Raw genomic sequence first — 13848 nt, forward strand, 5'->3', positions numbered from 1 at the left:
TGCACAACTTTTTAAAAAAATATCATACAGATTTCCATCATGGCCAAACCAATTTTTAGAGACTAGAATTCACCATCAATTTGTCAAAATTCAAGTTGATCTACACCTTGACTGGTAGTGGTAACTGTATATGTTTGTTGAAGCCCTTCTAGTATATGTGGGGTAATATTATTTTGTGATTTTAATGTGCACCCACATAAAAACTACTATTGATGAAGACTTAAACACAAATTTATTATATTTGTTTAGTGTATGATTGTGTGTGTGTGTGTGTTTGTGTGTGTTAGTTTAAATGAGAAATGTTTCCCATAGGCTAACACATTTGAATATTTGTTAGCCAATTGGTAGTAACTTTAATTTTTTCAAATCCTATTTTTAATGGTGGTTCTAAAATGTATTAACCTTTTTTGTAACCTGCCACCCACCGGAAGTAGTGTAAAAGAAAGGATATGGGGAAAGGAGACCTGTTTAGAAAGGTTCTTCAGAGCAACTCCTGTCTGTGTTGTCTGGAAATTGGCAGTTCAGTTCAGAGGTAAGCAGCTTGATACCCTCGAAAACACCTCACATATACACCAGCAGTCCAGTTCGGTAGAGTTGGGTTAGCAACAGTGGTGGCATGACCTAGCAGAGACATCCGGGCCTCAGCCTTGGCTTGAGTCAGCAGGAGGGACCAGGAGGAATGCCAGAAGTTCTGCGCTGTGCATCTCTCAGGGATGTGAAGATCAGTGAAGATGTGAGAACCCACAACTGCTGTACTGCTAGCTTTACCAGCAAGCCAAGCTCTGTCTCTGTCACTCTGTGGAGTCCTATTTATCCCCTCTAAACATCACGTGTCCTCAATGTGCCTTGCCTCAGCACAGTCTTGCCTAAGCACAGGTATCCAATCAGCTTGAGTCCGAGGAAGCGGCAACAAACTGCAGCACAGCACCAGAACATTTTTGTTGCGTTTCTCTCTGTGAAGTCCCAACACATGCAGCTCTGCTACGCAGTGTAAGGCAGACCAATACATGCATGCTGTTAGCAAAGAATCCTTCATCATGTACTTTCATGTGCTTGCTTTAGCAGAACATCCTCTCTCCTGTGTTTGCTTCAGCAAAATGTTCCTTTATGAGTCTGCCTTAGCCTTTCACATCTGTGTCCACTTTAATGAAATGTTCCTTCCCATGTTTGCCCCAGCAAAACACCATCCAACTGACTTTCCAAAGAACCCTTACGTTTCCACTTCAGTTCTAGGATCTTAAACAGTAGCAGTTTCTTTGGAGGTGGTACTGGGGTGAACTCTTGAGTGTTTATGTCTGCACTCTACTTCCAGTTTGCTTTCTTTGCTTTGTATTATCAGTAGAACACCTGATTCCTTAGCTTCCTGCTCCTGCTGCCAGGCTTTCCTGCCATTATGGTTTCTCCCTCTAGAACCATAACTCCATATAAATAAACTCCTTCTTCTACAGGTTGCCTGGTCATAACATCTTAGCATAGCAAAAGAAAATAAAACAGTATGTGTCATTATGTGTATGTATGCAAGGCTATATTTATGCAACAGCATGCACGAGACAAGTACCTTTACACACAAAGTCGTCTCACCAGTCCCAATGTTGAACATGTTTTAGTTTTATTTTGCTTATGTATATATGTGTATAATAATATAAGTGGATGCCATATGAGTATAGTAGCCTTGGAGGCCAGAAGAGGGTGTTGGATTACTTGGATCTGGAGTTGTAAGTGGTTATGAGCCTCTATGTGTAGGTGCTGAGAATCAAACCTAGGTCCTCAGGAAAAGCAGCAAGACCTCTTAACCACCAACCCACCTCTCTATGCCCTGAATAAGTTTACTTGTCATCTATATCATTTTCAATAGTTTGCCTTTTAAAAATTGGTTGTTTGCTTAGCATTGAGTCATGCCAGTTCTTTTAAAAGTATTTATTTTATTCTTGAGAAGGTAAAACTTTTATATCATTTTTCCTTCCATCAAACACAACCAAATCCTCTCCTTGTTTATATATCTGCATCTACATCTACATCTAACTCCTGCTATGTCTATATATTGTTACTTGTGGGTATGTTTTCAGGGCTGACCATTTGGTATTGGATACCCAATTGGCGTATTGGTGGTCTTGCCTGGGGAAAATATTCTCTGATTCTCGGCATTCTTTTGTTACTTGTAAGTCTTTGTGTAGGGCTGGCATCTCATAGTCTTTCCCTCATCTACCTTGGTATGTGTATGCTTGACATGCTTAGGCAGTCACATGGTGAGACCTTATGGGCATAGCTTCTAATATTACTAGGAGACCGTCTCATAAAATTCTCCCTGATCCTCCGACTGTTAGGATCTTTCCCATTTTCCAATACCTTCTTCTATAAGAAGTCTTAGGTGTGGAAATTAATTTGTATATATGTCCATTAGGACTGGGCTCCCCAACTCTACATTTTGATTGTTTGTAATTTTCTATGATGGTTTCTGACTGTTGCAAAGAGATATTTTCTTGACAACGAGTGAGGACTGAACTTGGTTGTGGGTACAAGGACAGATATTTCGAGTGTAATGAGGAATTATGCTGGTTTTGTAAAGTGGAAGTCAGGTTCTCCTTTAAGATACATGACTTCACTAACCCTGGGTAGATGGTTGTGTTTCTAGTACCCTCTTGTTGAATGTATCTTAAAGCCAATTAGAGAGCTGCACTTATAAACCCCATTACTTTACTCTTACGGTTGTCATGCTCTGTTGGCTATTATTGTGTTCATAGGTACTATATCTGGATAGAACTTTTGGGTTCCCTTCTCTTTTGGATGTGTGCATGGCATCTTCTGGTACCATGAAAGTTAGTAATCAGAAAGTAGGCTTTCAGGTCAGTTTTGTCCAGCTTAGGGACCTCTGGGTCTTGTATGTAATGTGCATGGTGCTATCAGAATAAGAATTTACCTTCCATCTTTAATGGACAACCAAGGGCAATGACAATAATCTGCAATGTTTTGGGAGCGCTTGGGTACTCTTTATATATCATATGTCCAAATCTTGTATAATATGTGATGTGAAAATGCATTTTTTTCTAGTTTTAACTCAAGTTTATTTTGTCCTAAGACCTTTTTGAAAAATAAAAGTTCTTATCCTTGATGAAATAATGTAATAGTATTTTTCTTTTATATAGTATATGCTTGAGGTACTCCCTGTAAGAAATCACAGCCTAACTGACAGTTTTAAAGAGTCTCATCTATAGTTTCTTTTTTGTGTGGCTATATGTGTGTGCATTTCTGCATGTGTTATGGTGTGTGTGGGTGTGTATGTGTACCCATGATTCTGGAGGCCAGAGATTGACATCAATAACTTTCCTTAATTGCTGTCTACATTATACTTTGAGGTAGGTTCTCTTACTTGAACCCAAAGTGCACAAATTGACCTAGCCTGACTAGCTAGTTTACACCAGGAATCCCATGTTTCCACTTCTCAAGTGCCCAACAGTCAGGTTGCCACACCCATGCCATGTTAATGTGGGGATGTAGCTCTGAATTCCAGTCTTCATGCTTGGGCTATGTCTTCCTTACCAACTGAACCTTCTCCCCAACTCTTGCCTTTGCTTTCCTCTAGAGGTTTTATAGTTTTGTTTTATATTTATACCTATTGTCTATATTTCGTTAACTTACTTTTGTATATAACACGAGACATAGGTTGAAGTTAACTAATTTAAACCTGAAAAACTAATTTTTCAAATATTATTTTTTTAAGCGAAAACACTGTTCTCACTTGATTCACTTTTACACCGTTATGAAGATCAGTTGGTTACAGCCATGTGTGGTCATTTATGTCCTGTTTTCTGAAGTACGACTTTATTTCTGTTTGTCTATCTTGCACCATTTTATCACATGGTCTCATTCAATTTATCCCAGTCAATTTCATCTGAAGGAATTTTGCCACATAATAAAGTTTGAACACACTTCTTTTCATCATTATTGGCGAATTTTACTTCTGCATATGTTATAAACATCTCAATATGTCCTCGCTCATTCTGCAGCTCTCCATTCCTTCCACAGACTTCAAATTCCATATGGTATCACTTCCCTTCTGATTAAAATTCAGGTCTGTTGTCCTGAATTCTGCCAGTTCTCTATAGATCTGAAAAAGTCTTTTTCTTCATTTTTGAAAGATATTTTTGTGTGATAAAGAATTCTAGATTGACATGATTTTTTCTTTTTTTATGGCTTCTCTCTCTCTCTCCCTCTCCCTCTCCCTCTCCCTCTCCCTCTCCCTCTCCCTCTCCCTCTCCCTCTCCCTCTCCCTCTCCCTCTCCCTCTCCCTCTCCCTCTCCCTCTCCCTCTCCCTCTCCCTCTCCCTCTCCCTCTCTCTCTCTCTGTCTCTTTTTGAGACAGGGTTTCTCTGTGTAGTCCTGGCTGTCCTGAAACTCACTCTGTAGACCAGGCTGGCCTCGAACTCAGAAATCTGCCTGCCTCTGCCTCCCGAGTGCTGGGATTAAAGGCGTGCATCACCACTGCCCAGCTTTTTAAAAATAGTTTCTTAAGAAATGTTTCTCCATTGCTTTCTATCTTGAAGTACTCCAGGAACGAGATCTTTATCTTTATCCTCACCCCTTTCTGTACATACATGTCATTTTCCTTTAGCTGCCTTAAAGACTATTCTCAATATTCCCAATTTTAACATAATTTGGGAGAATATTTCTCAGTGTAGACATTTTATGTTCCATGTATTTCAAGGTTATTGAGCTTCTTGGATGTGCAAGTTTATATATTTTAACAAAATTGGAAAAGATGTAGTTATTACTTAAAAAAATTAATGATTTGTTAGTTTTTATTTTGTTTTGTTTTGTTTTGGTTTTTAGACACAATGTCCCTATTTGTCCCTGAGCTTCCTTTGCATGCCAGTCAGCTCTTGAACTCACAGATCTGCCTGAATCTGTCTCCTGAGTGTTGGTAAAGGCATGTGTCATTGTGCCTGGCTCTAACCCTTTCAATTATTATCATATTTTTTAAAAAAGATTTTTAGAGTATGAGGCTATCCACCAGAACACAGGCACCTAACAGAAACCTGTAGAGAAAAATTACTCCTCTTCCCACAGCAGTCATTAACCGCGAATGGCCAGCCCCTCGTCTATAGGTAGATATTCATAAGCCTCTCACCTATCCATGCTGCCACGTTGATTAGTTTGCTTTTATGCAGGCAACCACATTCCTGTGATTTCATGAGTGCAAATGCCATTTCAGATCTGTCAGGCAGCGTTTCTCCTCATCACCCTTCTGCTTGGCCACTCTTTCGGCTTCCTCTGTGTTTCCGGAGCTTTGGGTGGTGGACGAGGGCTGCAAGAGGGAACTAATATGAAAGTTCCATTTAGTTCAGATGATATGACTGCCATGTTATTGCTAACACTTTGACCAGTTATGGGTCTGTTTATTAACTATTGAACACTGTAAAAAGACACTTCTCTGACCTTCACTGAGAGTACCACTATTCTATGAGTATAAACATAGTTAAAAGGCAATTGGACAGTATGACCATTTGGCAAAAACAAACAAACAAATAACCCCCCAAACAATAATATGCTCCCCACATAGTGTTCATGACCTTCTGAGTAATTATGCTTACAAAACTAGATGAGAATTCCCTATTTTGATGAGGCTTCAAATGCAATCAAAACTGTTGGCTAACTCCACAACTGCTGTGCCATTACTGTATCAGAGCACACATATGTCGTCCTTGGTTAATATTCTAGCATTTAGGTTCCCTTGCTGGGAAGATTACCAATGCCTTTTCTCCGACAACTACCTGCACAGCTCCTCCTATTAGAATGGATGATGGCTAACAAGAAGGAAGTTTCTGAGTCATTCTGAGATTGATTTTTTTTAAATCTCCTGTAACCACCGTGAGTGGTGTTTTCAACATTGGAGTCTTACCACTTACTTATGGTAGGCAACCAAGAACAATATCCACTAATTGTCTTTAAACTAATATAGTGGCACATTTATTATTTGGCTTATAAGAATAAAAATTTGGCTCTCAAATCATGACATAAAGAATAGGCAAATAACTGAAAACTATTAGCGGAAAGTGGATAGAAACCAGGCATGCTTAGCCGTCAGCAATTACTCTATGCTTGGGGCTAGAAAGGGGGCACAAATCAAGCAGGAAGTGAAGAGGCATTGCTGGCTCACCACCGAAGTCATCTAGAGAAACTGCTTAAATCCCAAAGGCTGTCTCTTCAGCACGTACCTCAAAGCAATCCTTCCTTTCTTATGATTTTTTCTTTCCTCTTCCTCTTTTAGTCGATAATATTCTGACACTAGTTTTGTTTAAACACATTTAGCTTGCATGTTTTCCAGCCGTTTAACAAATAAAACTGCCCCAAATCAACGCCAAGCAAAAGCCATTTCTATTTTTAGTTTCTTTGCTGCTGTAGGCTGACTTCACATGGGAAGCAGTTATGACTTTCCTAACAGGCTCAAGACCCACCCCCAGCCAAAGCTTCAGCAGAGCTTCATTTCTCATGTTGACTGTTGTGGCTTTTTTTTTTTTTTTTTTTTTCTACAAGCGTTCTTGTACACTTCTTGCAGAATTTCATTTCCCCTTTTTTGTCTCAAAGTTTTCATTATAAAAGTCTCCTGTGATGTAATTTAGTGCGGTATGAGTCTTGTTTTCTCTTAACAATCCTTTTGGTGTTGTTACTGTCTTCACTGACGATACAAGGTAACTGCTCCCTCCCCTCCCCTGGTTTCTAGGTGATACTGCTATTGCTTTTCCTCCTCCTCCTCCTCCTCCTCCTCCTCCTCCTCCTCCTCCTCCTCCTCCTCCTCCTCCTCCTCCTCCTCCTCTCTCTCTGTGGCATAACCAGAATCGAGATCAGACAGCTCTGGGTAACACATACAAGGTTACACGCACTAGGACACCAGCCCTCCCTTTGGAGTTTACAAACATATGGATATTTGACTAAGTATTTGTCCCTCACCTACATGATTCTCTGGTCCTTTAGAAATTATTTCTGGTCTATTTGTGCACCATTTTGATTAATTTCTATAGTGATATCTTTATGTTTCCTAATTTTTCTTCTCAATTATTTAACCTGCTTATATTCCTATCAAGGAATATATTTTCATTTCCAATACTTTAATTTCCCCTTATATTATTTCTATTTCTCTATCTTACATATATATGTATGTATGTATATATATATATATATATAATAGTAAAATGTCATCTACCTATCTATCAGTTTATTATCACCCACACATCATCTTCCACATAGCTAATATTCTTGCTTAATTTCTCCTTAAAAATATGACATTTGGGCTGGTGAGATGGCTCAGTGGGTAAGAGCACCCGATTGCTCTTCCGAAGGTCCAGAGTGCAAATCCCAGCAACCACATGGTGGCTCACAACCATCTGTAACGAGATCTGACGCCCTCTTCTGGTGTGTCTGAAGACAGCTACAGTGTACTTACATGTAATAAATAAATCTTTAAAAAAATATGACATTTACTTACATGACTAGTTTAAAGCCCTGGGTTCAATCCATGACTTTTCCACTCATGCCATAAGACCATTGTCACACTAAACAAGGGACTTACAATCAAATTCTGTTTCTTGCACTGTTTCTCCTCACATATACCCTGTGTTTTCTCTATGACTGAGGCATTTAGCCACAAAATATGGGAGTTGCATTGTATTGGGATTCTCATTTGTGTTCTGTAGAGTCTTGAAAGTACATGAAAGTATCTCAGTCAATTAGGAAAACCACTTATTTCCCATATGAGCCTTTGTTTTAGGAGAAATTTCAGTGGCTCTATATACATTTAAAAATAAGTACAAATAAACATCCTTGGATAGAATATGAATTGCTATATAAAAAAATGAGTGGACTCTAGGACTAGAACATCGGGTTTGGAATATTTGTCCAATTATTGATTGATAGTATGAGATCAGGCAATCTTCTTCACAGACATGTAATGTCATGTACGTTATAAAATGAGAGTGAGTAGTAGCATGATTATGGGTGTATGGTTGAGTGTAAGGCCCATTCTATAAGAGGAAACTCATTCCTGGCACAGTAAAGCTGTTTAAGCACCCTGGCTGGGGAAGTCACAGGTTCTAGGGAAAAGCCTAGTGCCATTGTTTTCCTAAATGCAGAAGCATCAAACTACCTTCTAAATTTTTATCTTTTTGTGCAGAGATTAGTGCAGCTCTAAGTCCTCATCAGAGAAGTGTTTTCTTCAGAGGCTGCTCTTCAATACAGAGACTCACAACTGGCCAAAGTTGAAAGAACACGTGACATGTTTAACCTTAAATAGGCTCTCTGTATCATCCAGCTCCCACTGTACAAGCAACAAGGATGATGGCACAAAAAGACTATAAAAGGCACAGGTTGGGAGGACTGAAGTTAAAGAGTCTTTCTGACATGGCACAGCCACTGCATTCATAAATTCACTTCAGCTATGGTACTTGCCAACGTTTTTATCATTGGATGGGAAGAGCTTATGAGTTTCCTGAATGACTAACGCTAGCTAACGGTGCCTGGGAGGATGTATCTCTATAAGATTAGTCTGTAGGCAAGTCTGAAAGGCATTTCTTTGACTAAGGATTGATGTGGATAATTCCATACCTGGGCAGGTGGTCATGGGGCAGGAGTTAAAATGACTGGTGTATTTTCTGTGGTTGTGTTGGCTAATTTTATGTCAACTTGACACAAGCTAGAATCATTTGGAAGAAGGTAACCTCAATTGAGTCGATGTTTCCCTAAGATTTTATTAATTTCTTTATTTCTTCCTAAGGCATTTTATTTTCTTTTTTATTTTTCTTTTTTATTGGATATTTTCTTTATTTACATTTCAAATGTTATCCCCTTTCCTGTTTCCCCTCCGAACCCCCCTATATCCAATCTTGCCTCCCCTTGCTTCTATGAGGGTGTTCCTCCACCCACCTATCCACCCCCCTCCATTCACTGGGGCATCTACTGAGCATTTGTAGGACCAAGGATTTCTTCTCCCATTGATGCGTCACACAGCCATCTTCTGCTACATATGCAGCTGCAGCCATGTGTCCTCTTGTTTGATAGCTTAGTCCCTGGGAGCTCTGGGGGGGGGGGTCTGGTTGGTTGATATTGTTGTTCTTCCTATGGGGTTGCAAACCCCTTCAATTCCTTCTGTCCTTTCTCTAACTCCTCTATTGGGAACCCCACCCTCAGTCCAACAGTTGGCTTCGAGCATCCACCTCTGTATTTGTAAGGCTCTGGCCAGGCTTCTCAGGAAACAGTCATATCAGGTTCCTTTCAGCATGTACTTCTTGGCATCCACATAGTGTCTGGGTTTGGTAACTGTATATGGAATGAATCCCCAGGTTTGACAGTCTCTGGATGGCCTTTTCTTCAGTCTCTGCTCTACACTTTATCTCCATATATGCTCCTGTGAGTATTTTGTTCTCCTTCTAAGAAGGACCGAAACACCCACACTTTGGTCTTCCTTCTTCTTGAGCTTTATGTGGTCTATGAATTATATCTTAGTTGTTTGGAGCTTTGGACTAATATTCACTTATCTGTGAGTCCATACTATGTGTGTTCCTTTGTGACTGAGTTACCTCACTTAGGATAGTTTCTAGTTTAGTTCTAGGATAGTTCTAAGAATTTCATGAATTCATCATTTTTAATAGCTGAGTAGTACTCCACTGTGTAAATGTACCACATTTTCTGTATCCATTCCTCTGTTGGAGGACCTCTGGGTTCTTTCCAGCTCCTGGCTATTATAAATAAGGCTGCTATGAACATAGTGGAGCATGTGTCCTTATTACATGTTGGAGCATCTTCTGGGTATATGCCCAGGAGTGGCATAACTGGGTCCTCAGGGAGTACTATGTCCAATTTTTGAGTAACTGCCAAACTGATTTTCAGAATGGTTGTACCAGGTTGTAATTCCACCAGCAATGGAGGAGTGTTCCTCTTTCTCCATATCCTCACCAGCATCTGCTGTCACCTTTGTTTTTGATTTTAGCCATTCTGACTGGTATGAGGTGGAATCTTAGGGTTGTTTTGATTTGCATTTCCCTGATGACTAAAGATGTTGAACATTTCTTTAGGTGCTTCTTGGCCATTCGATATTCCTCAGTTGAAAATTCTTTGTTTAGCTCTGTACCTCATTTTTAAAAACAGGATTATTTGATTCTCTAGAGTCTAACTTCTTGAGTTCTTTGTATATATAGGATATTAGGCCTCTATCAGATGTAGGATTGGTAAAGATCCTTCCCCAATCTGTTGGTTGCCTTTTTGTCCTATTGACAGTATCCTTTGCCTTACAGAAGCTTTGCAATTTTATGAGGTCCCATTTGTTGATTCTTGGTCTTAGAGCATAATCCACTGGTGTTTTATTCAGGAATGTCCCCCCTGTGCCCATGTGTTCAAGGCTCTTCCCCGTTTTCTCCTCTATAAGTTTCAGTGTATCTGGTTTTATGTGGAGGTGCTTGATTCACTTGGAATTGAGCTTTGTACAGGGAGATAAGAATGGTTCAATTTGCATTCTTCTACATGCTGACCTCCAGTTGAACCAGCACCATTTGTTTAAAATGCTTTTTTCCACTGGATGGTTTTAGGTCCCTTGTCAAAGATCAAGTGCCCACAGGTGTGTGGTTTCATTTCTGGGTCCTCAATTCTATTCCATTAATCTTCCTGTCTGTCTTGTACGAATACCATGCAGTTTGTATCACTAATGCTCTGTATCACAGCAATATTACAGGGATGGTGATTCCTCCAGAAGTTCTTATATTGTTGAGAATAGTTTTTGCTATCCTAGGTTTTTTGTTATTCTAAATGAATTTGAAAATTGCTCTTTCTAACTCTATGAAGAATTGATTTGAAATTTTCATGGGGATTCTATTGAATCTGTAGATTGCTTTTGGCAAGATGGCCATTTTTACTATATTAATCCTGCCAATCCATGAGCATAGGAGACTTTTCCATCTTCTGAGATCTTCTTTGCTTTCTTTCTTCAGAGATTTGAAGTTCTTGTCATACAGATCTTTCACTTAATTGGTTAGAGTCACACCAAGTTATGTAATATTATTTGTGACTATTGTGAATGGCGTTGTTTCCCTAACTTTTTTCAGCCTCTTTATTCTTTGAGTAGAGGAAGGCTACTGATTTGTTTGAGTTAGTTTGATATCCAGCCACTTTGCTGAAGTTGTTTATCAGGATTAGGAGTTTTCTGGTGGAATTTTTGGAGTCATTGAAGTATACAATCATATTATCTGCAAATAGTGATATATTGACTTATTCCTTTCCAATTGGTATCCCTTTGACCTCATTTTCTTGTCTAATTGCCCTAGCTAGAACTTCAAGTACTATATTGACTAGATAGGGAGAGAGTGGGTAGCCTTGTCTAGTCCCTGATTTTAGTGGAACTGCTTCAAGTTTCTCTCCACTCAGTGTGATGCTGGCTACTGGTTTGTTGTATATTGTTTTTACTCTGTTTAGGTATGGGCCTTTAATTCCTGATCTTTCCAAGATTTTTAACATGAAGGGATGCTGAATTTTGTCAAATGCTTTTTCAACATCTAATGAAATGATCATGTGGGTTTTTTTGTTTTGTTTTCGTTTTTTTTTTTTTTAGTTTGTTTATATAGTGGATTACATTGATAGTGGATTTCCGTATATTGAACCATCTCTGCATTTCTTGGATGAAGCCTACTTGATTGTGGTGAATGATGATTTTGATGTGTTCTTGGATTCGGTTGGCAAGAATTTTATTGAGTATTTTTGCATTAATGTTCCTAAGAGAGATTGGTCTGAAGTTCCCTTTGTGTGGTTTAGGTATAAGCATAATTGTGGCTTCATAGAATGACTTGGGTAGAGTAGCTTCTGTTTCTCTTTTGTGGAATAGTTTGAGGAGAATTGGAATTAGGTCTTCTTTGAAGGTCTGATAGAAGTCTGCACTAAACCCATCTGGTCCTGAACTTTATTTGGTTGGGAGACTATTAATGACTGCTTCTATTTCTTTAGGGGGTATGGGACGTTTAGATGATTTATCTGATCCTGTTTTAACTTTGGCACCTTGTATGTGTCTAGAAACTTGTCCATTTCATCCAGATTTTCCAATTTAGTTGAGTATTAACTTTTGTAGTAGGTTCTGATGATTTTTAAAATTTCTATGTTTTCCGTTGTTATGTCTCCCTTTTCATTTATGATTTTATTAATTTGGATACTGTCTCTATGCCCTCTGGTTAGTCTGGTTAAGGGTTTATCTATTTTGCTGATTTTCTCAAAGATCCAGCTCCTGGTTTTGTTGATTCCTTATATAGTTCTTTTTGTTTCTATTTGGTTGATTTCAGCCTTGAGTTTGATTATTTCCTGCTGGGTACTTCTCTTGGGTGTATTTGCTTCTTTTGTTCCAGAGCTTTCAGGTGTGCTGTCAAGCTGCTAGTGTAAGCTCTCTTCAGTTTCTTTCTTTCTTTCTTTCTTTTTTTCTTTTTCTTTTCTTTTTGAGACACCAAACAAATCTCTTTATTTTTTCTTTTTTGATTTTTTGAGACAGGGTTTCTCTGTATAGCCCTGGCTGTCCTGGAACTCACTTTGTAGACCAGGCTGGCCTCGAACTCAGAAATCTGCCTGCCTCTGCCTCCCGATTGCTGGGATTAAAGGCGTGCGCCACCATGCCTGGCTCTCTTCAGTTTCGTTTTGGGGGCACTTAGAGCTATGAGTTTTCCTCTTACCACTGCTTTCATTGTATCCCATAAGTTTTGGTATGATGTTTCTTCATTTTCATTAAATTCTAAAAGGCCTTTAATTTCTTTAGTTCTTCATTGACCAAGTTATCATTGAGTAGAGTATTGTTCAGCTTCCATGTGTATATGTGCTTTCTATTGTTCTTGTTGGTATTTAAGACTTGCCTTAGTCTGTGGTGATCTGATAGGGTGCATGGTTTATCCTGTTATTTTTGTTGTTAGAGGTGGAATTATGTTTGTGTGGCTATCTTCTTTTGGGTTTGATGAAGATTACTTTCTTGATTTTTCTAGGGTGTAGTTTCCCTCCTTTTGGTGTTTTCCATCTATTATCATTTGTAGGGCTGGATTTATGGAAAGATACTGTGTAAATTTGTTTTTGTCATGGAATATCTTGGTTTCTCTGTCTATGGTAATTGAGAGTTTTGCTGGTATAGTAGCCTTGACTGGCATTTGTGTTCTCTTAGGGTCTGTATGACACCTGCCCAGGATCTTCTAGCTTTCATAGTCTCTGGTGAGAAGCCTGGTGTAATTCTGATAGGTCTGCCTTCATTTGTTACCTGACCTTGTTCCCTTACTGCTTTTAATATTCTTTCTTTGTTTAGTGCATTTGTTGTTTTGATCATTATGTGATGGGAGGAATTTCTTTTCTGGTCCAGTATATTTGGAGTTCTGTAGGCTTCTTGTATGTTCATGGGCATCTCCTTCTTTAGGTTAGTTAAGTTTTCTTTTATAATTTTGTTGAAGATATTTACTGGCCTTTTAAGATGGGAATTTTCGCTCTTTTCTATACCTATTATCCTTAGGTATAGGTTCTTCTCATTGTGTCCTGGATTTCCTGGATGTTTTGGGTTAGGATCTTTTTGCATTTTGCATTTTCTTTGACTGTTGTGTCAAGTCCTTTATCATCTTCATAAGAAATGACTTTAGATCTGAATCTTGCTTTTGTGATGGTGTATCCAGGACTTACTATGGTGGGAGAATTGGGTTCTGATTATGCCAAGTAACCTTGGTTTCTGTTGCTTATGTTCTTATGCTTGCCTCCCACCATCTCATTATCTCAAGTGCCCCCTGCCCTTGCTATATATAACTGGAGTTTGTCTTCCTTTAGTCCTGGTTTTGTCAGAGCTCCTCAGAGTCCAGCTGTCTCTGTG

At 39.0% G+C, this 13848-nt stretch overlaps 1 protein-coding gene across 1 annotated transcript in view; it reads right to left on the reverse strand.

Moving 5' to 3' along the window:
- Positions 1-5104: 5104 nt before the first annotated feature.
- Positions 5105-13848, reverse strand: part of Samd12 (sterile alpha motif domain containing 12) — a 503423-nt gene continuing 494679 nt past the window's right edge. Inside the window, exon 5 of the mRNA XM_011245660.3 lies at positions 5105-5314. Coding sequence (XP_011243962.1) covers positions 5214-5314 — 101 coding nt within the window. The 3' untranslated portion in view covers positions 5105-5213. The remainder of the gene's footprint in view (positions 5315-13848) is intronic.

The sequence above is a fragment of the Mus musculus genome, chromosome 15 (genome assembly GCF_000001635.26).
Source record: "Mus musculus strain C57BL/6J chromosome 15, GRCm38.p6 C57BL/6J".
NCBI lineage: Eukaryota > Metazoa > Chordata > Mammalia > Rodentia > Muridae > Mus > Mus musculus.